This window comes from Aricia agestis, chromosome 2 (genome assembly GCF_905147365.1).
Source record: "Aricia agestis chromosome 2, ilAriAges1.1, whole genome shotgun sequence".
Lineage (NCBI taxonomy): Eukaryota > Metazoa > Arthropoda > Insecta > Lepidoptera > Lycaenidae > Aricia > Aricia agestis.
The window spans coordinates 7,718,333-7,745,884 of record NC_056407.1 but is presented as its reverse complement, the minus strand read 5'-3'; the positions used below and the strand labels follow the sequence as shown (position 1 = coordinate 7,745,884).

Sequence of the window (27,552 nt, the reverse complement as noted above, 5' to 3'; positions counted from 1 at the left end):
ACTATGGACTAACATAAGATCGTTTTACCCACGAACATCTACAGAAAGTGCTAGAAACTACAGCTTCTTTCTATTTTTCTTCTTCATAATCCAGCACTAAACTAAGCCGGGTTTGATCAAACCTTCAAACGCGTCGGAACACGATCAAACGGCGCGTCAAACACAACGAAAATATGAAATTTCATCAAACAAGCTTCAAACACGTAAATGTTTGACAAACCGTTCAAACTAGCTTTGTAAACGATCAAATCGGTTTGAGTCAAACCAAAATTAACACTATCCAAATTTTTTTTATATTGCACTTTAATATACTTATTGAACCTATTTTCAAATTGCTGCATTCCTCCTAGTCCTAGTCCTAAATAAATTGTTAATACCCAAGTGTGGACCCTGGACTGGTCAGCGGGATCGACAGAGCCGGCCTCGGCCTTTCCCAAGCATTTCACATATTATTGCAAGTGGCAACATAAAAGGGCCACTGACCTCCATTATACAAGTACGCGTACTTGTATAATGGAGATCAGTGAAAAGGGCCCATTCACGGCAGGCCGCCTTGCCGTCCGCCGGCTTAATACAGGTTTGTGAATGGTGTCCACAGAACATCACTTATTCCACCTTACTAAATTATTTAGACATCTAAATGATTCAGCTTAACTAAATTTAGTCTAGTGGAATACCATTTAGAAAGTTACTAAATGCTATTCCACTTGACTAAATTTAGTTACTGAATCATTTAGACGTCTAAATTTAGTAGGGTGGAATAAGTGCTAATACAAATTACACACGGAGATGGTGTCGCAGGTAGAGATGGGCAGTGCCGTAAATAGGGCGGTGCCACCGGTGCCCAGGCACAGGGCGTAGACTCTGGGGGGCGCAAAAATGGCCAAACCAGGCAGGAGTATTATTTTTTCGGTTTGTTCCCGATAATAGTTCCCGCTGCTCCCCTAGAGCACGATTCCAACAGTAAAATAGACCTATACATTGCTTTGGGTAATGTAATATCTAAAAAAGCAAGTCAGTTGTAAAAGCTCGCACAGGGCGCAAAAAAGACTGTTTATGGCAGTCGCAGGCCTGCATGGCGGCCGGCCTGCGACAACATTCACAAACCTGCATAAGCCGGCGGATTGCAATGCAGAATAGTGAATGGGCCACTTCAGGAAGGACACGGTCCTGGCCATCCCAGTGGGGGGTCTCTTTAACGCCACTGCACCGGGACCACACCGTTCAAAACATTAAGATTATAATTGTTATGCAATTTATTAATATTAAGTATATTTTTTTTTCGATACGATACGAATAAATAGAAATAATATTATAACAAAAGTATTTATTACAAATTACAATAAATAATAACAATATAAAACTTATCGCACTTGTAAGTTAAGATGTAACTAAACGATTCTAGTGACACGCACAACGTCCGTAAGGCACCATGCCACAGTTTATCGAACGATAGATCAACGAGCGCGCTTCTCCCTGCGTGCGTTGCGGCGCCGCGCGAGCAGCAGAGCTGTAGCAAGCGCCGCCAGCAGCAGCGCCGCGGCAGCAGATCCGGCAGCAACACCACGCAAGCGCCCGTAAGCCGGAACATGCAATGATGCACCACCTGTGCTCGCCGGGCATTGCACTGTAGCCCAATAACTAGCACCTTCTTCCACGACGTTAACTGTAACATAAATTTGTATTAAAATTACAGAATAATAAAGAGATAATTATTGCAGCTGTGACTAGTGAGTGCCATCGGAGTAATCGAGTCACATGCAGTTGTCTAGACTGCGTTATTTGATCAGATCGTGTAACTCAATGTTAGCCGTGAAACTCCGCGATCTGTCGACTCGGCTTGACATTACCCGACCGAATTAGGAAGGTCCGTCATATTCTGCCTGTCAATCAGTTAGGTTTACTACGAAACAGTCGCAGCCTGAAATTTTGGGGGGGGTCACTCAGTAGTCACTACACTAATTTTTTTTATCTGCGCCCTCGGACGGTTCTGGGTTCACAGCAGCTGTCTAAGGTCGGTCGAAGTGGTGGTTAGGGGATAGCTAGAAATTTCCTTTTATTCTTTGGCAAGATTATGAAATTTTTCAATTTTACCTTAGATTTTAGGGGGGTCATGTCCCCTGTGACCTTCGGACCGCGCCTGCTACGAAACCGTTTTGAGACTCAAACAGTCGAATGAGAATACCGCGTCAGCTGCCATGCCCTAACAACGTCATTTCTGGTTTGTTAGAGTAGGAAGCGGCGCGGCATTTCGATTCGTTCGATTGAGTCTCAAAACGGTTTCGTGGTACGACCCCTGTTTCCTCTGATAGTACCTACACAGTACCCACCTAGTATGTAATCGAGCTGCGTCGCAGCAGTAAGCAGCAAGCGGTGCGTGGGTTCATCTGCGGCATACCATCGCAGCGTGCATCTTCCGCGGTCGGCGCGCGTGCGACTCCAGCGTACTAAAGCGCCTTCCTCCAACAACCTGATCGTCACGGGTAGCTCGCTGTCCTCCGCAGTCGCGACCACGCCGTCTGACCCTACTACCTCCTCTATGCCCGGAGCACTCTCGGTCACGGCTGCCGTGTAAGATGTGACTTCGTCTTCCACATCAACTGGAGTTGATTGATCTGTAATTCAAGTTTTTTTAACGTAAAATTGAAGGCAATCACAATGAAGAAACTCATTGTGATTGGAGATTTTTTATTACAGACCAGGTAACCAGGACCCATGTGTTGGGTTTGGTAAGGCTGATTGTTGCTAATTATTTATACAATACCTCAAATCCCACTAAGTAGTACTTACTTAGTGGGATTTGAGGTATTGTATTGTGTATAAGAGAAATTGATTTTTTAGGATATGGCTGATCTATTTGTATTTTATTTTATTTATCTTTATTTTATTTTATCATTGAATTATTGAATTTCCCATTGAATGAAAGAAATTAATCAATGTCGTTGATGGCACATAGTTAATTTTATACGAATAGTATCACCTAAGGTTCGAACGAAGATAGGTTTGCTGAACAGTCCGTCGCCGATATAGTCCTGTGACAGCACTCGGAGCTCGTACTCGGTGGCGGGGCGGAGGCCTATCAGCGTGGCGTCGGTGACCCCGCGGCTGAGGATCTTCATGGTGCGCCACTCGCTCTCCGCGCGCTCGCGGTACCACACGTTGTACTCCACATCCACACCGTTATGACCTGCAATAATAATAATTATTGGACAGGGTCTAATAGCTGGTTTGCACGTATTAAGTTGATAAGTAGTTAACTAAATTTTAACTTAATTTGAAGTGCCTGCCCAAAATGTGTCAAGTATCAAGCCCCGCCTACCAACATAATAGAAAATACTTAGTCAAAATTCTAATTATCTTGTTTACTACATAACTAAATTTTAACTTGCTACTAAATTTTGTGTTTACATGCAATTAGTAACTTAAAATTAAGTTAAAATTTAGTAACTACTTATCTACTTAATACGTGTAAACCGGCCATCACTGCCGCACTCAGAGACGAATATTAATTAGTTGACTGTAATTAAATGAAGATTTTGACATAAGCCCCATCATACGTTATCTGTCAAACTCTTCATTCAATTGACGTTTAATCATTACTAGAGATCGCCCAATGGTCGAAATTCGACCTTAGTATCAACGACATTAGGACTACTATAGTAAATATATTTTGTAAAAATATTGACTTTATTATATTTTTTTCAACTCTTGTCTCTGGGACTTAGCAGTTACCTAGCTGATCTCAGACTGGTCGTGTAAGCATTGTTTAATAGTATCTTAGATTCAATAAAAAAAACTATAATCCATTTTCAATTTGTCAACTTGTTGTCAACAAACTTCAACCATAAATAAAAGAATATAATTCGTACAGTCTCTCAAAAAAGTCATGAAAAATTAAAAAGTGGCAACATCGTAGTGTCATCACTTTTTTTAAGATTTGAAAGGGATGACACTACGATGTTGCCACTTTTTAATTTCATGACTTTTTTGACAGACTTTATGTATAGGCTTGTCACTCAAAAATCTGTCATTTCTCATGTGCGTGTATTGTAGTGTGTGTAATGTTTATTTGTTAAAAAAATGTATGATAAAAGCATAATTTCAGAATAATATTAGTTCGATGCACTCCTTCACCATATAAACTGTAACTGTGCAAAATTTCATGCACCTACGTTTCCCCATTTTTCGTAAAAAGGGTTACAAAGTTTTTCGTTATGATGATTAAATGTCTCTGAGTGCAGCCGTAAGACTTCTAGTTTTATAATATCTCTTTTTAACTTTCTTAAATAGATCTAAAATCTTAATACAGTTGCGATTTCAGATATAAGCTTCCTACTTGCGGCAAAATGGGTAAACTAAAGTAAGACGGCTACTATAGTGTGTACTATACAGTGAACTCTGTATAAAACAACCCACTTAGTTTTGTTATTGATTTTTCGATTTACTTACCGGGTACCCAAGTCAAATGAATGGAATCGTACGACGGCGTCGCGCTGAGGTTGTACGGCGCTCGCGGGGGCACGTTCTCTATGAGCAGTTCGGTCTCGACATTGACGACATCGGCCTCGTTGCTGACCGTACACACGTAGATACCGCGGTCCTCCTCCGACACCGAGCTGATCGTTAAGTTGCCACCGTCCAACGAGTACCGCCCGTCTGGGAGATCCGTACCGTCTTTCTACAAATAAATAACTAATGAATATAATTAAGAGTTTGACAAATAATGTATGAGGCTTAGGTCAAAATCTTCATAGTGCGGCAGTTACTTATGCCTACTAATAGCTAGTAGCTGGTCTACTTTATTACCGACGAAGATGAAGAAGATATTCAAATACTACTATTTGAATATCTCTATCTACCATCGGAGATTGCTAAGCTAATGGCGGTCCTACGGTATTTGGTCGGAGTATGTCAAATCAATGTTACCGGCAGAACAAAGACCTGATCCGATTCAATTTATCTGATAGTAGCTGTACGTGTTCAACACATAGCAACAACGAGCTGCTACATGACTTTTATTTTATTGTAAATGAAAACTTACAGCTAGGTATTATCAAAAATCATGCACAATGAACTATGCACCGTAATAATAGTTATGCAAAAAATAATACCTTCGTCCACCTAACAGTGGGCAGTGTGGCTTGTACCATGAGCGCGGGGCTGCACGGCATAGTGACAGCTGCACCGAGCCGCGCCACATACAGAGGTTGAGGCCGCGCCACCAGAGCCGGCGGCCGCTGCACGCGCACCCGCACCGCCGCCGACGGGCCCGCCGAGCCCAACGCGTTGTACGGTGTGCACGAATACAGGCCTTCGTGGGATTCGTCCACCTTCAAATAGCAATAAACATTAACTTTTAGGGAGATTGCAGACGACAGACTTTTTGTGCTATCAAGTCTGCGGCGCCCATACAGTCGGCATGGCCGCGCCATCCGCGCGTCCCTTATTTAAACACAATACGACCGAATCGAAAATACACACCTAATTTTATTTAAGTAGTGATGTTTTAAAACACAAGTGCACTAAGTAACCATTTAAACACATACTTAATTACTAAATAAGTAGAGTAAAGTGTAGAGTAAATAAGTAGTAGTAAAGTGTAAACCATAGGCAGTAACTAACAACACGTAGTTATAAGGTAGGTATAACCTAAGGGCTAATTCGCATCGCATTTCAATGTCATTTTTATTAGTATGAGTTTTGTTGCAGATTTTTACGATGCGATGCGAATTTGTAGTTTTGTGTGGGAGCCCTTAATCGTGACAGGTACTAAGTACAACAACTTAAAAATAAAAAAGGTTAAGTTAATAAACTTTTTCTTTTTGTGGGAAAACTTACCCGATTAAAGAGAAGACTTCCATTCCTGCTGTAGAACACCCCAGGCACGTTGTAAGGGTCGAAAAGGAACCCATCCTTTTCCCATCTCAGATTCGTCAGCGGCGGATTCGCACTGAAGTGGCAGTCGAGGCTCGCAGATTTGCCGAACGGTAAATATCGTTCTTTGGGAGAGTACACGACTTTCGCCTTATCTAGAAAATACCATAACAATTACAACCGAAGCCTGGACACAATTAAAAAATTAACAAATATAAATTAAGAATTAAAAAAGAACCCGCAGTGGGCAATGCTGATGTTGATGAATTATATAGAACACTGTCTGCTTTTAAACAAAATAACCAGACCGAAATCGGTCCACCGGTTCGGATGCTTCGATGCCAAGGACTGACACACATACACCCACAGACAGACAAGCAGACACGTCTATTATAAGTTATAACCCCACTATTTTCTCGTCAGGGGTTAAAAATAATAGACCTGGAGCCAGTGACAGATTTTCATGACCAAGTCCCTCCCAACCGAAACTTCGTAAAATGAATAAGGAACTTATACTATGAATACTCGCGACCGTCAGCTGCGACTCCGTGGGTGGGGTGAACAGTGACAGCCTCCCAAAGATGAAGAAAAATTTTTTTTCTGTTATTTCCTCTCATTTGAAAATTTATCAGAGTACAGTTTATGTAGTATTTTGAAAGAAAAACACAGTCAGCTGACCATAACACGGTGGATTATTTATACGTTAGCTGGCTCCTTGAACATAAAAAAAATCCGACGGTCGCTAGTATTAATAATATAAGTCTCTTATGCAATTTACAAAGTTTCGCCCGGGAAGAAATAATTGACCAAAAATTTACCTGGCCCACCACACATTCCCACCACTGTATCTCCTGTGTCGCCAGGATCGACAGCGGCATCCAACCACGAAAACCCTTTGATATGATCTCAGGGAGCCTTTACCTGGCCATAAAAATACTTACATTGAACATCCAAGAATGCGCTCGAGCTTTGAATCTGCCCATCGGGACCGCTGACGCGACAATCATACTCTCCTAGATCTGTGCTGACTGCATTCCTTATAATCAAGCTGCCGTTCAAGCCGAGTTCTGTTCTTCCGGCCAGTTCCGGTATAGTCTCCAAAGGCACTCCGTCTCTATACCACTGCACCGGCCACTCGAGGCTTTTGGGAGCGCACTCCAGCTCCGCTCTGTCACCTTCCAAAACCGTTGAGTTCATAGGAGGGGTCACTATGAGATTCCCGCCTGTAATATCAAACATAAACTTATTACTTATTATCATTTATCAATTAGTTATGTCATGTAGAGCAAACATCGACAACAATTACAAAACTTTTTTTAAGATAAATAATATCAACTGGAATTAATAGATACTCGTAGATAGATAGCTGCTGCAGAAGTGTAGATTTATCATTTACCTACTAGATACAAGTGTGACAAAAGTTCTTCGAAAACTAAACTTATGTTTAGTTAGGTCGTTAGGTAGTTAGGTCTTATGACCAGCAGGGCGATTTACGATTTCCGTTCGACTTCAGATTCCGAAACTTCACCTTGCGGTCATTGCAGGTCAATGCCTAGCGCGGTATGCGTTTGTTAGATGTCACGCGATGAAGTTTCCGCATCACTGACAGACTGACGTAGAGACTAGTGTGATGGAGTCCATAGACGTAGACTAAGTTACCATCAACATCGAGGCGGTAGAACGTCCCGTTGTTGCGCGCCGGCGGCGTGCGGTTTGGGAAGGTGACGAGGCAGCGGTAGAGGCCGGCGTCGGTCTCCCGGACGGCGCTGACGTTGACGGAGCCCCGGCCGAGGTTGGGGCCGTTCGTGCGCCGCAGCCGCCCGCCCCACCGGTCCGCCACGCGCGGCTCGTTCTCGCCGCTATACCACGAGAATATCGTCTCGCCCTGGAATGAAGAATGATGTTATGAGACGGGTGATTTTTTAAAAACTTTATGTTGCCCATGGACTTTTCGCCCATAGGTTTAATTTATAATGGTTTTATTATTAATACTACAAAACATTGTGGAAATTTTTGTACCAATGAAGTATGGATAAATGTGTAGCGTCGTAACTCGTAAGTGATCTCTGTTTGTAGTTCAAACGGTTGGTAGGAACAGGTGATTTAGAATTCATTAGCTATATCTGGCGCCTCTTAGAATTAACTTACCTTAAACCTATATTATAAACATGAATGTGCTGCTGTGAATCATGCAATAGAGGTGAATAGGATAATTAACTAATAACTCAATTTACTTATTATCATCATTGGTGTACTTAATAAAATATCATGATTCACTTTCATCCACATTGTAGGATTTGTAGGTTTAGATTATAATGATCTATCATCTACCTACTTGTTCTTAGCAAAAAATAATAGCAAACATTACTACTACTTAGATAAAGTGTTGTTTTGATCGCGGTAGCGAACGGTCGCGCACCGCTCAGCAACACACATAGCAAATATTAATAAAATTAATTAATATTTCGCGAGTCGCGCGGCTCACAGCCGCTGCACCGACACCATGGCGCTCGTATCCAACGAGCTGCTGGCGTTCGTACAACACGTCGTCAACACCATGGACGAAGATGGCATCGTGCAGCTGTGCAGGTCCACCTACACCAACGAGGAGATCTGCAAGGGCAGGCTCGTGCTGTACGAAGCGCTCAGGAAGACAGCGCAGATGACGTCCCGGAGGAGAGACGGAAGCGAACGAAGCTTGCAGGACATCATCTCCCTGCTCAAGCAGACTAATCCTGCGGAATTGCCGGTGTTTGTGGTCAAGCAGCTCCACAAACTGTCGGCGGTATCGACGGACCACGTCAACGTTTCCAGCCTGCTCCAGAAGTTCAACATCATGAGGGCAGAGCTGGACGAGATGCGAGGTAGATTGGATGCCTCGGAATCCACCATCAGTGAGTTACGTAGTGAATTATTACAATTAAAAAGTAATAATTCATTATGTAGGTCACCCGAGCATCCAAACGACTCGATAAATATGCGTCGCGGAGCTCAGGGCGGCTCGCCGTTTTGCACGTCAGCGAAATCGAGTGAGTCAGCAACAGCCGCCGCCGTCAGCTCGCCGTCCGCGTCACCGCATGACGTCGACACGAAATTGAGGCCATCGACTCAAGCGAAAAATTATGCAAGCGTCGCTGCTTGCCCCGCACCACCCCCGCGGCCAAAGGCAAGGGGTGCACAGGAGGGCCGCAAGACTGAACATCTTCGACTCGACAGGGACGAGAGCAGGATGTGCGATGAGGAGGGCTTCGTTCTGGTGGAGGGGAGGAAGAAGAGGAAGCCCACCGTCCGCAACCACCGTGGCACCGCACCTTATGTGCCCGAGCTGCGCCTGCGGAGCGAGGTGCCCGCGACGCCGCTCTACGTGTCGCGCCTGCACTGGTCCATGACGGTCGAAGACGTCGTAAACTACATCCGCGAGAAGACCACCTACACCTTGAGGGTGGAGCGTCTGCACTCTCGCCACAAAGTGAATTTCAGTTCCTTTGTGGTGAGAGTGCCGACTCAAGTTTTATCCATCTTCGAGGTGGAGGAGTTCTGGCCCGCCGGTGTAGTTTACCGGAGGTTCCGGGGGAGGCTCCCGAACGAAGCGCGCATCACGTCACCGAAAGAGACATTACGTGATAAAGTGTAGTGTGATTGTGTGTGTGAATGTGTAAATAATATATATTAGGATAAAATTGTTCGGCGTGCATCCGTTGTCTGATTGCCATAACACAAGTTTTTACTTAGCATGGGATTAGACGACGTGATGTACGCTACCTAGCTTTTATACTATTGTATATAATATACAATAGCATAAAAGCTAGGTAGCGTAAAGAATTTGAATTTGATTTTTTTTTTATTTTTAAAGAAATGTGTCAAGATTTGCGTAAAGATATTCGGTACGCGATGTTTAAAATATGTAGAAAGAACATTGATTAATTATTAACTCACTGCACAAAATGTATGCACTATGTGGTTTTTATTGCTATTACTAAGACTTCGATGTCTGTCTGTCCGTCTGAGTGTCCGTCTGTCTGTCCGTCTGTCTGTCTCCAGGCTGTATCTCAAGAACCGCTATAGCTAGATTTCTGAAATTTTCACAGATTGTGTGTTTCTGTTACCGCTATAACAAATACTAAAAACAAAATAAATTAAATATTTAAGGGGGGCTCCCATACAACAACCGTATTTTTTTGCTATTTTTTGGTCGATATTAAAAATGGCAATAGGTAGGCACTAGGCACTTGAGATGTTCACAATATACTCAGACTTTGTATTTATACTTTAATAACTAATAATAAAATTTAAATAAAATAAATAATTAACCTGGGGGCTACCATACAAAAAAACACATTTTTTACCTATTTTTGCTCTATAATGGTACGGAACCCTTCGTGCGCCAGTCCAACTCGCTCTTGGCCGATTTTATTTAATACTCAATATCAAATAAGTATTTAAGAATTGAAAACTGAATGTTACTAAAAAAACAAAAATACTTAGAAGGTTTTGTAGAGCCGAATATAATAACAAAATTGCTCTCAATTATCCGCGTAGTGTTATGCATGTCATTCAGTTCCTTAACAGGCCCTCGCCAACACGACTCATTGGCCTAACTAGATTCAACGAATCCTCCTCGCTTCACACTTACTCATGTATCTAGGAACTAGAGTTCTACGTCCGCTCCAATTATTTCTATACTTAATTAACATTTTATGGTCACTCTTGATTACTTAATTGGTAGTTATCCCCCGCGTTCCAGATGACGTTAGAAACGCTCACGCTCAAGACCGTAGTTTTTCCCGTTCCATTAGCATGTGAGCGTCAGCGATACAAACCCAAGTGGAACGGATTATGGATCGTTTTGAGCGTTTTGAGAAAAGTTTAAAAAAAGAACTATAATTTTTTTTATACATAGGTACAATGAACCGAACTTGTATATTATGATCCTTTTCTTCAAGTCGTAAATAAAAGTAATTTTATTGTTTATAGTTACATTTATTTTACAAATAAAATACATAATATTATTTTTGTTTGGTTTTTAGTATTACATTTTTTTACTTAAGTAATCATATTTTAATATAGTTAAACTTTTATTATATTTGAGTTTTCACATTGAATCATATTTTAATAACAAATCCACATACTTTGAATATTGACTATAATTGTAACAATATACATATAAACGTTAGGTAACAATACCGCATAATGTTTAGTCAAGTACGAATAAATCAACAGGTATAGGAGAGATGAAAATTAGTATTAATTATTATAATATTTTATAAGAAATCATTTGACCTTTCATTTAAAACAATTTATTTTCCAATCAAAATATTTCATTACTTAAATGTTATTTAATTTATTTAAGTAATATAAATATTATTTGTAAATATGAAATAACATAAAGTTTTTTTGTCTCTACTCTCTCCTGAAAACTTTCCGAACATGGCTTTAGCGATATAGTTACGTTAAAATTTAAAAAAAAACTAGAACGCCCACTTTGAGGGTCTTCGTCGAGGGTCGTTTTGAGCGAAAATGATGACGTCATGAGTGACGTCATAGCCGCGATCAAAACGACCCCGGTCGCCAAAGGGAACGGCAGAAGGGGACGTTTTGAGCGTTTTGGTCAAAATTAACGTCATCTGGAACGCAGCCATCGTAACCCCTCGTCACCTAATGAAAGCAACGATGCAGCTGTATCGTAAGTTATAAATTTAAAATTTGTTGTTCTTGTTACTTAGGTGTTTGACTACATAATTGTAATCTAATTATCTTTAAACAAGCAATTCTTGTATATATATATAACACGAACAAAATGACATTTTCTAAAAATGATTCCTAGCTAGATCGATTTATCGCCCCCAAAACCCCCTTACCCACCCCATTCTCTTCCCTACCGTATTACCTCTTAAAAGACCGGCAACGCACCTGCAGCTCTTTTGATGTTGCGAGTGTCCATGGGCTACGAAAGTTGCTTTCCACCAGGTGACCCGTTTACTCGTTTGTCTCCTTGTTTTACATTAAAAATTCGGTGAAAATTCTAACCCTAATTTTAATGATTGACCTCATTATGACATGACCTTATTATGACATTTTCTAAAAATGATTCCTAGCTAGATCGTTTTATCGCCCCCAAAACCCCCTATATACTAAATTTCTAAATCTAGAATCTAAATTTCGAAAAATCTCGGAATCGGCTCCAACGATTTTTATGAAATTTAGTATATAGGGGGTTTCGGGGGCGATAAATCGATCTAGCTAGGAATCATTTCTAGAAAATGTCATTTTCATCGGATACTGAGCAAAGCTCGGTCAAACAGCTAGTATTATTAAAGTTAACAAATGGATTTAAAAAATCCTTTTATTTGGCATACCTAATATGTAGTAGGTACATCATTGCTACCTTTAACGTAGAAACCATATTTATTTTACGGTTTGTCTTTGTACGCTACATGTACGTCATGTATTTCTCGCAGCCGACTGGTTTAAATAGCCGTTCAATCAAACAGCTAGACCTTTGACTGAACAACGCCATTCAATCCCACGGCTATACGTCGTTTAGCCGACTTGTTGACTACAACGTTCAACACTACAGCTAGACGACACTTAGCCAACTGGTTTAATGGCAAATTAACTAGGGTGACCATTAGCATAATATGTAATTTGGGAGAATAGGAAAACTTTTTGTATTTTATTGAAAGATTATTCTCGGATTAAGTTTAAGGGGTGACCAAAAGTTTAATGCAATAAGTAAACATAAAAAATTCTGAGGCGTATTTTGTGGTGGTCGCCGGCTGCTGCCGCAGCACAGTCACAGTTCTAACCTAACCTACATTTGGACTTTCTGGATTGTGTTTGTTTTTGTTTTGGCGGGGAGCTGCGCCCCCTGAGCCCCCCTTTTATTTGACGACGGTCGCCGGCTGCTGCCGCAGCACGCTAGCTGCGCTCGCTCGGCTCCCTCTGTGTTGTGGTCTAAGTTCTAACCTAACCTAACCAACTTTTGGACTTTCTGGATTGTGTTTGTTTTTGTTTTGACGGGGAGCTGTGCCCCCCGAACCCCCCTTTCCGGTGGGCTGCGTCCATCCATTTCATAATCCCGTAATTTCTCCTCGAATATTTGTTGAAATTTTGATTCGTACACGTATGTGCCTCCACAATTTTTGTCTCTTTAAAAACACTTTTAACTTTTATTAACTACTTTCTTTCCGAAAAATAACCACAAACACCTGCTAGTTGACGCCATATTGTAAATAAAACGCACCTAGCGCCGCAGCGGTGCGCACTGAACTACTTCAATTAGACGGCGGCTTTTGAATCAGTTGTAGTGTTGAACGTTTTAAGCTACTAAAATATTCAATATAAAAGCCAGACGTGTGATTGAATGGCGTTGTTCAGTCAAAAGGCTAGCTGTTTGATTGAACAGCTATTTAAACCAGTCGGCTGCGACATATGTACTATCAGAGAAGTTGATTCCTAGGCAAATGGGGGACCTACGTAGTTTGGTCGCGTTACTTCAAACCTAGCCGACAAATCACAATAAACATTAAATTGACATGATCCGACCAAATGACGTTGGTCTGTCAACTGCCTAGTAATCAATTTCCTCGATGGTACATACGTAAATTCTACGTGCTAAATAATTTCCTACTTATTGTACAAGATTAAGTTTATAAAAAACCAGCCAAGTGCGTGTCGGGGTACGTGGTACCGCTAATTTTTTTTAAATTTTGTATGGTTAATAAATGTACATTTATAACGTGTTTTACACTACTAACAACATCATCTTTAAAAGCAATTTGAACGAAAAGTTTCTTTATACTTCGCCAAATATATATTTTTTTAGTTGATCGACTATTAGGTACTCAATAAGTTATTTATTTATTTATTCGTTTATTTTCATAAGTCATACATGTTATAAAATATACTCTCCATAAACCGCGAAGGTTTGTCCGGAGTGTATTACAATAATAATAAAAATTAAGTACATTATCATTACAATTATTTTATACTCATTAAATTATGAAGTCTTCTTAGCCGTGATAGTTTTCCTTTTAAATTCAGCATGTTTCCTACTCCCGTGTATTTTTTCAGATTTCCAGAAGCAACCGTTTAGCTGGTAGAAGGGAGGGACACTAGACTCATAACGATTTTTTCCACTTTAAAACTTAATATTTCACAAACGGATCCCTAAATCGGAAAATGATCTATGAATACTCATAATATTTTTAAAATACCTATCCAACGACACCTCACACGATGGGGTGGACGCGAAAAAAAAATCATCCCCGCTTGATGTGTAGGAAGGTAAGATTTCATGTCGGCATCATATTAATATGTGCATTCATGCCAAATTACAGCTTTGTAGGTCCTATAGTCTCTAAACAAAACCGCGGACAGACAGACAGACAGACGGATGGACAGACCGAAACTATAAGGGTTCCTTGTTGACTACGGAATCCTAAAAATCACAAAAAACGCAGGGAATACACTTCTTTTGATTCCTTGAGGTGAGAGTCTGTTTACAAATAACAAACCTAATTTAGCTCGTCACACTTGTGACTTGTTGACCTACTTAACATGATTCACGTTATGATTGACATTATCAGCATTATCCCCTCAAGACATTCTACGCTACAAGCACCGCGAGCACGTTTCGTTTTTTTCTGAAAACTTTAATAGAGTAGCCAGAATTATATGTCGTTATGTATATTTAATTGTGACTTTAAGTTGTTAAGACATAAGTAAAACCCAATGAGAGATAACTTTTTTGGGCTATTAAAATGTAAAAATATTGCTAGTTGCAATTTTTTATTTGTTTGGCTTTACGACGTAAGCGAGCGAAACTTAAATTGTTTTTAGAAATATAATCAGACACCTGCAGCATAAAGAAAATCATCAAACATTATATTTTTGGGGTGCGTCAAAACTGACACTTCTTAAAAGGGTTTCGCCACCAAAATGTCTGAGAACCGCTGGTCTAGGCCGACATTCTGTGATCGAAAATTCGGCACCGGGCAAGTCCGTGCGTCTAAACTCTAGGCCAAGATTTGAGGGCGGGAGGCCGGCACTAGGCAAGAACACGTGTCTAGGCCAGGATTTGAGAGCGCGAGGCCTAGTGGGCGACAGAGCGGTCAACTGGATAATTGCGTGCTCCATGTAATGAGGTAATGCCGACGCCAGCGCCGCGCGCCGCTCCCACGCGCATGCATATGCGGTTACGTTACATAATGCCCAACAATACAGTTCATTGAAACAAGTTATTTTGTACGTTAATTCATCGTTGACTAATTTGACTTTGACTAATCAAATGGACGCCACTATTTTTTTGGTATTTCTGAAAGAAAACTTGAACAATTTAGAAATGTCTAGTTATCAAGCCAAACTGTCAAGCCCAAGAAATAGCTTCTTCTAGGCTGATAGTAATAAAGAAAAATTCCCTATATTACTCCCGTATCCCTCTACCAATAAGTCTTTGAATCTAACGCGCGAAGTATACTTACTCGTATTGTAAACATAAAGACTGACACTTGTTATTCTGGGCACAGTGACCGCATGTAGACAACAATAAACAATTAAGTTCGGTCCTGACTCCTGGCCCCTGGGATACGTAAGTGTAAGCGTAAAAAAAGATATACAATATTACATATACCTCATATGTAATATTGTGTACCTTTTTTTATGAAATAAGGGGGCAAACGAGCAAACGGGTCACCTGATGGAAAGCAACTTCCGTCGCCCATGGACACTCGCAGCATCAGCATCAAATTAGGTTCATGATAATATTTTATGTTTATTTATCAGTCTTAAGAAATAAACTAACCCATCTAGATTTATCGAATTTTAACAATCACGAATCCATATTTGTAAATGTGATTCAGCTTGGCCTGATTCAATCAAATATTATTAAATAGTACCTGGATGACCGAGCTTTGCTCGGTATAGCAAACACTCATTGACGTCGTGTTACTTAATAACGCCATCTGCTGGTCGTTAAAATAATTAGTTGCTAACAAAATAGTATTATTGTTCGCCAATAGATGTCAGGAAGAGTAATATTTTTCAGTTTATCGATTATCGATAAAACACGAATCAAAAGACATTTTCTGAAAATGATTCCTAGCTAGATCGATTTATCGCCCCCGAAACCCCCTATATACTAAATTTAATGAAAATCGTTGGAGCCGATTCCGAGATTCCAATTATATACATATATACAAGAATTGCTCGTTTAAAGATATAAGATAAAAATAACTAAAAACCTTATCTAATATTAATATATTATGTATCATGTAACAAGTTATACTTAACTCTATTTAATTAACGTACATAAGAAAACTAGTGAATCGAATATCAATTTCTTGCGTGTACTGAGTATAGTACACGCAAGAAATTGATATTTGGTCTTGAGCATGAAAATTGAAATAATATTATGTAAAACAAAAGTGCAGAGATTTATTCTGTAAATGTTATTATGTATTACAAATTGAAAAATAAGAAATATTATGAAGTGTGTTCCTTGTTAGAGGTGTGTAAGTGAGGTAGCGGTTGCGGTCGAGGCGCGGCGTTAGACCTTCAACTATTTGCGTCTCCACACCCGATACGCACAATCACAATACACACAATATGTTTATATGTTTTTCGTTTCCATTTCACGCAAACATCGATTGCAACGATGTGATCAAAATCAAGTTCGATAATCCAATAAAATTCATGCGGATTATTAGCTTTTGATTTATTCTCAATGTAATTTTCCAAAATTATGTTAATTTAAATACAACAATTATCAACAATAATATTAATATAAATTTTATATTTTGGGAAGTTTGTAAAAAACAAAACAATTATAATAAATTGAATAACATTATAATCTATCTTCAATATGAGCATTGAGCGCTCATGGTATTTTGGTTGAATATTTTGTGGAATAATACATCTTTCCATAATCTACTCTACAGCTCGTAGCTCGTCGTAGGGATGCAAGCCCTTCGCTACGCTGCTACGCTACGTCGTGCTACGTCACGCTACATACGCTACGTCGTGCTACGTACGCTACATATGCTACGTCGCACTACATACGCTACGTCGTGCTACGACACGCTACATATGCTACGTCGTGCTACGTACGCTACATATGCTACGTCACGCTACATACGCTACGTCGTGCTACGTACGCTACATATGCTACGTCGTACTACAAACGCTACGTCGTGCTACGACACGCTACATAATATGCTACATCGTGCTACGTACACTACATATTATGCTACATCGCGCTACATACGCTACGTCGTGCTACGACACGCTACATTTATGCTACGTCATGCTACGTACACTACATATGCTACATTGCGCTACATACGCTACGTCGTGCTACGTACGCTACATATGCTACATCGCGCTACATACGCTACGTCGTGCTACGTCACGCTACGTCGTGCTACGTCACGCTACATATGCTACGTCGTTCTACGTACGCTACATATGCTACATCGTGCTACGTATGCTACATATGCTACGTCGCACCACTTACGCTACGGCGTGCTACGTACTCTACATATGCTACATCGTGCTACGTACGCTACATATGCTACGTCGCACTACATACGCTACGTCGTGCTACGACACGCTACATATGCTACGTCGTGCTATGTACGCTACATATGCTACATCGCGCTACATACGCTACGTCGTGCTACGTCACGCTACATGCGCTACGTCGTGCTACGTACGCTACATATGCTACATCGCGCTACATACGCTACGTCGTGCTACGTCACGCTACGTCGTGCTACATCGCGCTACATACGCTACGTCGTGCTACGTCACGCTATATACGTCGCGCTACATACGCTATGTCGTGCTACGATAACGCTACGTGTTGTTAGACCTACGACAGCTACATTGGATTGAGTTTGATACATATTATATTGTTAAAATTGCTCCTTTTTAGGGTTTCGTAGTCAACAAGAAAGCCTTATAGTTTCGGTCCGTCCGTCCGTCTGTCTGTTTGTCTGTCCGTCTGTCTGTCCGCGGTTTTTCTCAGAGAATATAGGACCTACAAAGCTGTAATTTGGCATGAATACACATATTAATGATGCCGACAAAATGGTACATACAATGGTAAAAAAATATTTTTATGGTACCTGGTACACATCAAGTGGGGATGATTTTTTTTTCGCGCCCTCCCCATTGCGTGGGGTGTTGTTGGATAGGTTTTTTAAAAATATTACGAGTATTCATAGATCATTTTCCAATTTAGGGATCCGTTTGTTAAATATTAAGTTTTAAAGTGGAAAAAATCGTAAGAGTCCAGTGCCCCCCCTTTTACCAGCTAAACGGTTGTTTTTGGAAATGGGAAAAAATTTACGGAAGTAGGAAATATGCTGAATTTAAAAGGAAAATTATCACGGCTAAGAAAACTTCATAAGTTATTGAGTAATAGTCGATCAACTAAAAAAATGTATTCGGCGAAGTATAAAGGAACTTTTCGTTCAAATTCCTTTAAAACAAACTGAGATGATGTTGTTAGTAGTGTAAAACACGTTTTAAAATATGTACATTCGTTGACCTTACAAAAAATTTCAAAAACTAGTGGTACTACGGAACCCTATATTGCGCGTCGTCCGACACGCACTTGGCTGGTTTTTTCAGTTTAAAGTAATATTTTCTCTGATACGAAAAAGTTTTTAGTGTTTCCTAATACTTAGTAAGAATACATTATTTATTACGGTTCAGCCCATCCATCTGTCTTTACGGAGTTTATTCTATGTTGTAACTTCTGTACGAAAAGTGATTGAAAAACCAAACGGTACGACATCTTTAAGGTAACGCCGCGTTAAAGTAAAAAATCGTATTGGATATGTTTTAGATCGCTTGTTTTCCATGAGAGGCCGGTCAAACAAGAAATGGCAAAAAAAGGGCGTAAGCGACAATAATGGTTTTTGTCGCGTTATTTGAAAACCATAAATATATTTTTTTAGGCAAATTACAGTGTATGTTTGAACTAATCTATATAATACAAATTTTCATCACTCTCCTCTGTTGGCAAAATTAGAATCCCTGTTTTTAAAAAAGTTTTTTTGATTAATAATTATTCTGTGTTATAAAAGTTGACCACTCTTGTTATGCTATGGGTAATTCAAATATAAAGATATGATGAATACTGACAATAAACTTTAATTTCTTAGCTTTAATCATTGTTGAGAAAAATCGATATCGCTGCAGCCAAATTATCAAGGTGTCACCTTAAGAGGCGTTTATCAACGTCATAATGACTATAGGCCGCCCAAAACTGAACATTGCACTAAAAAATAGAAGGAGAAGCGCAGTGTTCGATTTTTAGTTCTCTTCAGTGGAGCGAGTACGCACGCACGGGAAATATATGCTATTGGTAGATCAGTGTATCGCATTATTGACAACTATTGTACGTTATTGGTACATACACATTGCATCATGTGTAACACAGTCATATACCGATGGATATCTTCGGTTTCGCCAGAGTAGGTTTCGTCGACCGACCTTAAAATCATGCGTGACCTAAACATAAAATATACATTGAAAAGGATAAGTGAATGTTCGAGGACGCGAGTGAGGAATAGCTGGCATATGACTACGTCCGCTGGCTGCCATTCCATTGTAATTTAGCACCTCGTCTCTAGTGACTACGTAACTCGACACTAGGGGCGCAACAAGTAAATATAGCTTCTAGAAGACTTCCCTGCTGCAATTATGTATTTAAAATGAACAATTGAAACATTAGGGCTCTACCGACTAAACGTTAGAACAGTGTCTACGATAGACCAAAAGTTAAAAACGATGCTTCGACTATTCAAATTATAAAGCGTTTGGTATCGAAGGTGGCTCACAAAATATAACGAACACTTCATACATAATGATCGGATCAGTAGAATAGGGAAGAGGTAGCAGTTGCAGTGTAACAAACGTTCAAAAACAGATTGCCAAAATGTACCCTACCCTTGATGTCGCATTGTAGGACAGTTATGAATTATAAGTAGAGTTACCGTATAATATGATTTTTTATCTATCAATTCAAATATCGTGCCAGCGGTTCACAAAAAACTACCTAGATTACACACCATTGAACAAGTGTAATCCATGCTCAATGTTGAGCATGAGGCGTTTATAAGCCAAGGACAGCTGATATTTGTATAATACGCAAGATGGAAACCCCTGGTGGCTAAGCAGAGCACTTCAAGGCTTATAGAAGTATAAATAAGACGACGCTGTTAGTGTGTTTTTGATAGATCATAGAGTGCACAAAATGCCTCTTTAACCGCAGCATTTTTAAGTTAGTTTAACTACTAAATTGATTAAGGTGACGCCGCGTTAAAGTAAAAAACCTTGTTGGATATGTTTTAGATTGCTTGTTTTCTATGACGGGCCGGCCCGGCCTCTCATAGACGGGCAATGGATCAGCGAAAAATGGAAAAAGGCGTAGCGACAAAATGGTTTTTGTCGCGTAATTTAAAAACCATAAATACATTTCATATAAGCTATGGGCAAATTAAAGTGTATTTTTGAACTAATGTATGTACAAATTTTGGAAGCTTAAATCACTCTCGCCTCTATTGGCAAAATAGGAATCCCTTTTTTAGAGGTCTTTTTGATTGATTATTCTGTGTTCTAACAGCCTGCACTGGTCCATGACGGTCGAAGACGTCGTAAACTACATCCGCGAGAAGACCACCTACACCTTGAGGGTGGAGCGTCTGCACTCTCGTCACAAAGTGAATTTCAGTTCCTTTGTGGTGAGAGTGCCGACTCAAGTTTTATCCATCTTCGAGGTGGAGGAGTTCTGGCCCGCCGGTGTAGTTTACCGGAGGTTCCGGGGGAGGCTCCCGAACGAAGCGCGCATCACGTCGCCGAAAGAGACTTTACGTGATAAAGTGTAGTGTGATCGTGTGTGTGAATGTGTAAATAATATATATTAGGATAAAATTGTTCGGCGTGCATCCGTTGTCTGATTGCCATAACATAAGTTTTTACTTAGCATGGGATTAGACGACGTGATGTACGTTACCTAGCTTTTATAATATTGTATATTATTGTATGCTTAATAAAGAAAGAAAGAAAAAAGAATTTGAAAGAAAGAAAGAAAAAGTTGACCAATCGTGTTATGCTATGGGTAATTCAAAGACAAAGACATGATGAATACTGACAATGAAATATAATTTCTTAGCTTTAGTCATTGCTGAGAAAAATCGATATCGTTACAGCCAAACTATCAAGGCGTCGCCTTAAATTACTAAGGGCCTGTTTCACAACTTTCTGATAAGTGCCGAATAGGCTATTCACAACCTTATTGACAGATTCTCCATAATTGATCTGTCAAGTTAATTGTTGGATAGCTTATTCGTCACTTATCAGCAAGTGGTGAAACAGGCCCTAACTCTATCAAAATAACCGACTTTTTTTTTTAAATGAAATAAGGGGGCAAACGAGCAAACGGGTCACCTGATGGAAAGCAACTTCCGTCGCCCATAGACACTCGCAGCATCAGAAGAGCTGCAGGTGCGTTGCCGGCCTTTTAAGAGGGAATAGGGTAATAGGGGAAGGTAGGGATGGAAAGGGAACGGAATAAGGGGGGGTAGGGAAGGGAATAGGGTAGGGGATTGGGCCTCCGGTAAACTCACTCACTCGGCGTGAAACAGCGCAAGCGCTGTTTCACGCCGGTTTTCTGTGAGGACGTAGTATTTCTCCGGTCGAGCCGGCCCATTCGTGCCGAAGCATGGCTCTCCCCTCCCACGCCTGAATTATAGAGTATAGGTAGAATACACTTTCTACAAGTATATTCTACCTATACAGGGTGTAACAAAAATAAGTGATAATACTTTAGGGTGTGTACGTGTTCCTTGTAGAAAGCTCACAGTGAAAGTAGCAGCGCTGAAAGACCAACATTTTTTTTCACTTTTGTATGGGCAAGGGCCCGAGCGTCACGAGTTTCCCCATACAAAAGTGAAAAAAGATTTTGGTCTTTCGGCGCTGCTACTTTCACAGTGAACTCTCTACAAGAAACACGTACACACCCTAAAGTATTATCACTTATTTTTGTTACCCCCTGTATATACTACCTGCCTACAAATATAAACATCTATTAAATACACCCATCGATAACAGAATTTTACAAAAAAATATATATATATCCACAGCCGAACATAATATAACCTCCTCGTTTTTTGGAAGTTGGTTAAAAAAAACTTAATTATCACGAATAGTCGTACAAGTCGTAATACTTCTTCGGGTGACAAGTACTTTCTGAAAGTCGCTCTACAATCTACAGTCTCAAGACTCCTATATAAGATGACGATCTTGTAATTTATATTATGACCTACTTAAGAATAGTTCAACTTTAATATCTACAAATGATTTCCATCTAGAATTTAAACTGCTAGATCTATCTTACACAGATTGAAGTACTTACATCTTTATCCCATTGTAGATGATAGGGGATCTCGTTTCCGAAGGGGAAGTCGAGGTGACAGTTCATGACGGCGTAGCCGCCGACGCTCGCCTTGAGGCGCTCCACTTCTAGCGGCAGCAGCGACGGCCAGGCGCCGCTGAGGAGGCTCAGCACCAACACACTCCGTAGGGCAGCCATAACTAAGAGTCCATCCACATATTACGTCACAGCTTAAGGGGGAGGGGGATATCAAAAGTGACATGCATGCTAAATGTATGACATAGGGGAAGAGGGGTTCAAAAAATGTTGTGTGACGTAATATGTGGGTGGCCCCTACCTCGCGCAAACCTGCGGCCGCGCACGCGAGTTGTCCACTAGCGGTCCTAGACGAGCGGCCGCTGCGTGACTAATGAGCCGCTCCCGGCCCGAACAAAGACGCAGGACGAGCAGGAAGCTTACGCCATCACCACTCAGTCTTCCTTTAGACTCTTTGTTCACGCTATCAATTTAAACATAATTGTATGTGTGACCATCAAAATATTTGTGTGCCTAGACTGGACCATGTTTTATGGCATCCTAAATGGCAATTTCAATACATGGCTGTTCGCTACGCAAAAAAAATTTACTACTACATCGCTGTGGCAAAGTTGTTCCACAGATCTGAATATGATTGTGATATCTTTAATTTGTAATACATAAATAACGCTCGTTTTCAGTTGTTTATGCCGTGCCATACTCGTATCTGTAGGAAATTAATAATATGGAAAGTAATGTTCGTATATTGAAGATTATTGGTGTATTTTTAATAAGTATAATTTTGTAGCTTTCAAATTATGAGTTACTAGCGACCCGCCCCGGCTTCGCACGGGCACAGTATAGCAATATGACATGCTATACTGTGGCACGGGTATAAAATATTACATTATAGCTTATGTCACACACTGAAAAAATTATTCAAATTTAAAATTGATTCAGTAGTTTTGATTTATATACATTACTACCCGTGGCCCGGGGCATTAGCCATTAGGTAATGGCCGGTACCGCCGCAAAAGCTACGTCCCGCATTTTTTTTTTTTATGAAATAAGGGGGCAAACGAGCAAACGGGTCACCTGATGGAAAGCAACTTCCGTCGCCCATGGACACTCGCAGCATCAGAAGAGCTGCAGGTGCGTTGCCGGCCTTTTAAGAGGAAATAGGGGAGGGTAGGGAAGGGAAGGGAATAGGGGAGGGTAGGAAAGGGAATAGGGTAGGGGATTGGGCCTCCGGTAAACTCACTCACTCGGCGAAACACAGCGCAAGCGCTGTTTCACGCATGTTTTCCGTGAGAACGTGGTATTTATCCGGTCGAGCCGGCCCATTCGTGCCGAAGCATGGCTCTCCCACGTATGGTATGGATGGGAAGGGAATGGAATAGGGGAGGGTAGGAAAGGGTATAGGGTAGGGGATTGGGCCTCCGGTAAACTCACTCACTCGGCGAAACACAGCGCAAGCGCTGTTTCACGCCGGTTTTCTGTGAGAACGTGGTATTTCTCCGGTCGAGCCGGCCCATTCGTGCCGAAGCATGGCTCTCCCACGTTAAATTAAATCTGTAATATCTTCGAAAATAATCATTTAAAATCATAATATGCTGTAACGGGCAATATAGATCTACATTAAATCAACAATGTATTTGAGGTACCTATTTAATTGGATAATGATTAATGCTGTACTTACCCATTTATTAAAATTGCTTCGAAAATTAGACATTATATTTTGTCGTAAAAAGTAAATGACACAAAATGTTATTGTGGGATATCCATAATGGCTCATTTTCATTGGTCGATAGGGCCCGCAGGGCTGGGGAGAACCTCTGTGTTCGTCGCCAGTTACAGACGTTCTTGCCATGGAACAACAACCTGATTTCAAGGTACAAGACATAAAATCATTTGTTACAGTATGTCTAAGCACACTAGGCTGAATTACGCCGACGTAAATTCCGCCACGTTTACGCCGCGTATCAAACCCATACAAAATACGGACGTAACGCGACAGACGACACACTATGCCGAAATTCCGTCGCCAGCCGAATTTCCGTCGAGCCGAGTCGAGCGTAATAGTAGGGGAGGTAGTGCTATCGTTTGCTAAGTCATTTCATACCGACCAAATTATTGTCCAGCGGTAGCTTAATATTTATCAATCAATATAATCAGCGTCAGTCGCCGCACCCGTGGTGGAATGTTAACTGAGAGTATTTCAAAGTTGTAAAAAAAATAATTGTGAAAAGTGATTTTATACCGAATGAAACTTTTATGGATGATTATTGAGGTCATGCTCAACCAAAAATGCACCGTCAGCCGTATCGCAGACGGGGGATTCAACGTCAGTCGCGTTACTGAACTATGTTAAAAAAATTAAAATATAAAGTCATTTCATACCGTGCAAAATTTATACAGGTGAATGTTGATACCTTTTTAATAATAAAGATTACCGTCAGTCGTTAATATGCGGGTGGAAAGCCCGTCAGCCAGCGATATAAGCTATAAACATTATAGCCCTACTTCGCGCTCAATGTATCCTAGGGCGTCGCGTAGACGACATTTCCACCTGCAAATATTCAGCTGACGGCGATTTTCGATTGAATTAACCATAAAATTGTCTCACATAGCAATTTTAAGTAATTAATTTGATAGTCAATATTTTTGAAGAAGAATTATATACATTTTACTTTAAAAGCGCCATCTGTTGTTATATACTAAAACTAAAATAGCACCTACCGAACCTAAACGTGTATAATCTAGATATGAACCTTTATTGGGTGCGAATCTTTTTAATGTCAATTCAATACGATTCCCAACAACTTTGAGATACTCTCAATTTTTATTCCACCCATATTGGAGTAGCTGACGATCAAAACTCTTATGTATTAATAGAATAGTATTATTGTCACGATTTTCGCTCGGTATGAAATGACTTTTTAAAATGAGCGCGACCTCCTCTACTATAAAGTTCGGCAGCGATTCGGCGGTAATGATTTGTATAGCAACACACTTAGATACGCGACGGAATTATCAAAACCGAACATAGCAAATCAAACCTTAACTCCAAATTGTTAACGCACACATTACATCTCAGAATTTTAAATACTCACTAACGCGCGCGTTCCGCAACGAAAATTACGCCGCGAAATTTCGGCTCTTCGCGTTGTATGGCCAGTAGTATGGCGGCCATTGGGAACTGTCAGAAACGTGGCAATTCGCGTCCCGCAAGCTGTATATCGACCGATGAATTTCATTGGTCGATATCACGGTCGGTATAAAGCATGCGGGCAATCCCCGCAGGTGGTGAGACGAACACGTATCAACTTGTAACTTTCATTGGTCGTTATCTCGGCTGCGGGGACGGGGACGAACGAGTTAACGACCAATGAAAATGAGCCATAAGAGATAGACATATACCATCGCGGAGTTTTCTGCAGACCTTTTCAATGTGTACAATACTTGATAAGTACATTATTTTGATAAATCCCGTAGGGTTTAGCCTGCGTTTGCAATGTAAGCGGAAAAAAATGTAATCATTTACGAATCACATTAGAAACCCCAACAGTATTTCTCCACTATTTAATGAATGTTATTATACCTATAACCTTCCCTTGAATCACTCTATCTATTTAAAGAAAACCGCATCAAAATCCGTTGCGTAGTTTAAAAGATTGCCCCAATTTCACCAACGTCTGTTAGTGCTAACAGCTTGTTAAAATGTCAAGTCTTCTCTTTCATTCATAAGAAAAACGAAAGAGGTAACGTGATACTAATTCGAGCGTTAACTTTAACAGTCGTTGGTTAAGGTAACAAAGGGACATGAGGGTAAAAAGCGACTTTGTTTTATAATATGTATAGATTTTCGATTTTTTTATACATATTTTTCCGGGCCCTATTTATAAAGCTTCCTCTTGAATTTCTCTATCTATTACAGAAAATAGCATCAAAATCCGTTGCGTAGTTTTAAAGATTAAACGGAACAAAGGGACATGAGGGAAAAAAGCATTTTGTTATATAACATGTAGTGGTAAAGCTCTAAAAAGCGGTAAATTACGGTATCTCCGTAGGGGGACCGCCTTAATGTTCAGTAGTGCTAGCACGGCGACCAGCGGAAATGCGAAAGTATGGACAAACTGTGGAAATAAACCTAAGGTACCGTTCCGATCTTTTTTCGTTCCGAAAAATTCAATTAAAATGCCACTTTATGACAGACTATAGTCACAAACTGTGGAGATAAACTTAAGGTGCCGTTCCGATCTTTTTTAGTTCCGAATAATTCAATTAAAAAGCCACTTTATGACAGACTATAGTTCTAAAAATTCAAATAATATCCTACATTATGACATATACTATAGTGTGTCATAAAGTGGCATTTTAATTGAATTTTTCGGAACGAAAAAAGATCGGAACGGCACCTTAGGTTTATTTCCACAGTTTGTCCATACTTTCGCATTTCCGCTGGTCGCCGTGCTACCGCTACAGGTCTTGTTGAAGTGAAAACTTCTTTAGCGGCGTTGAGCACTTTTGTGGGATGGGTAAAAACTGTGAAACTCGCGTCAGATTCTCGTGCTGATCGAAAACCGTAAGACGGTTGGAGAGTAGTGTTGTAACATCGAAATCGATTAATCGAACAATCGATTGTTTTTTTCGATTGTCGATATTTTTTAATCGATTGTAAGGGTTTCGATTAAGTAATTAAAAAAATCGATTTTTTAAAAATCGATTTTCATAAAAAATGGGTTAAAATTTAATCGGTTGTAAGGGTTTCGATTACTTCATTAAAAAATCGATTTTGATAAAAAATGGGTTAAAAAATTGTAATGGTTTCGATTAAGTAATTTAAAAAATCGATTTTTTAAAAATCGATTTTCATAAAAAATGGGTTAAAAATTTAATCGATTGTAAGGGTTTTGATTAATTTAAAAAATCGTTTTTTTTAAATCGATTTTCATAAAAGATAGCTTCTGCCGGCACTCCCGGAGTGCAACCCGTCTTTTTATTTTTAAACATGTAAATGATTAACTTATTTAAATAGGAGTTATGCGATTATTAAAAAACTGTTATCGTTTACACTGTTTATTATAAAATAGGTATATCTTTGTACAACACCAAATACATAAACTAAGTACTTACTCTTAAATAATTATTTTGGAATATGCACTTATAATAGACATAATGGATAATGGATAATATAAAATGTCAATACTATCTATACATACACAAGGGCAACTTATTACAAACAAAAAAAATGTATTGAG

The 27,552-nt window shown here is 40.0% G+C and overlaps 1 protein-coding gene across 3 annotated transcripts; it reads right to left on the bottom strand.

The window, feature by feature from the left end:
* Window positions 1–1,310: 1,310 nt before the first annotated feature.
* Window positions 1,311–22,698, bottom strand: LOC121739627 (protein borderless). 3 transcript variants are annotated; one of them, XM_042132130.1, is made up of 10 exons: window positions 22,614–22,698; window positions 22,298–22,476; window positions 7,534–7,759; window positions 6,816–7,097; window positions 5,839–6,029; window positions 5,112–5,330; window positions 4,450–4,678; window positions 2,981–3,187; window positions 2,331–2,615; window positions 1,311–1,666 (listed from the first exon to the last, which is right to left on the bottom strand). In XM_042132130.1, exons 2-10 carry the CDS (start codon window positions 22,472–22,474, stop codon window positions 1,458–1,460), a joined length of 2,025 nt encoding a protein of 674 aa, XP_041988064.1. In that variant the 5' UTR covers window positions 22,475–22,476; window positions 22,614–22,698; the 3' UTR covers window positions 1,311–1,457. The 3 variants fall into 3 exon arrangements, with proteins under 3 accessions (XP_041988064.1, XP_041988065.1, XP_041988066.1); XM_042132131.1 differs by having other exon boundaries at window positions 22,298–22,543; window positions 22,614–22,692; XM_042132132.1 differs by having other exon boundaries at window positions 22,298–22,506; window positions 22,614–22,692.
* Window positions 22,699–27,552: the final 4,854 nt, after the last annotated feature.

Coding starts and splice junctions, on each gene's coding strand:
- LOC121739627 (XM_042132130.1), bottom strand. CDS start 22,474: ATGGCTGCCCTACGGAGTGTGTTGGTGCTGAGCCTCCTCAGCGGCGCC. Junction 3,188..4,449: donor TCATTTGACTTGGGTACCCG/GTAAGTAAATCG, acceptor TTATTATTGCAG/GTCATAACGGTGTGGATGTG. Junction 1,667..2,330: donor GCAGCTCGATTACATACTAG/GTGGGTACTGTG, acceptor TTTATGTTACAG/TTAACGTCGTGGAAGAAGGT.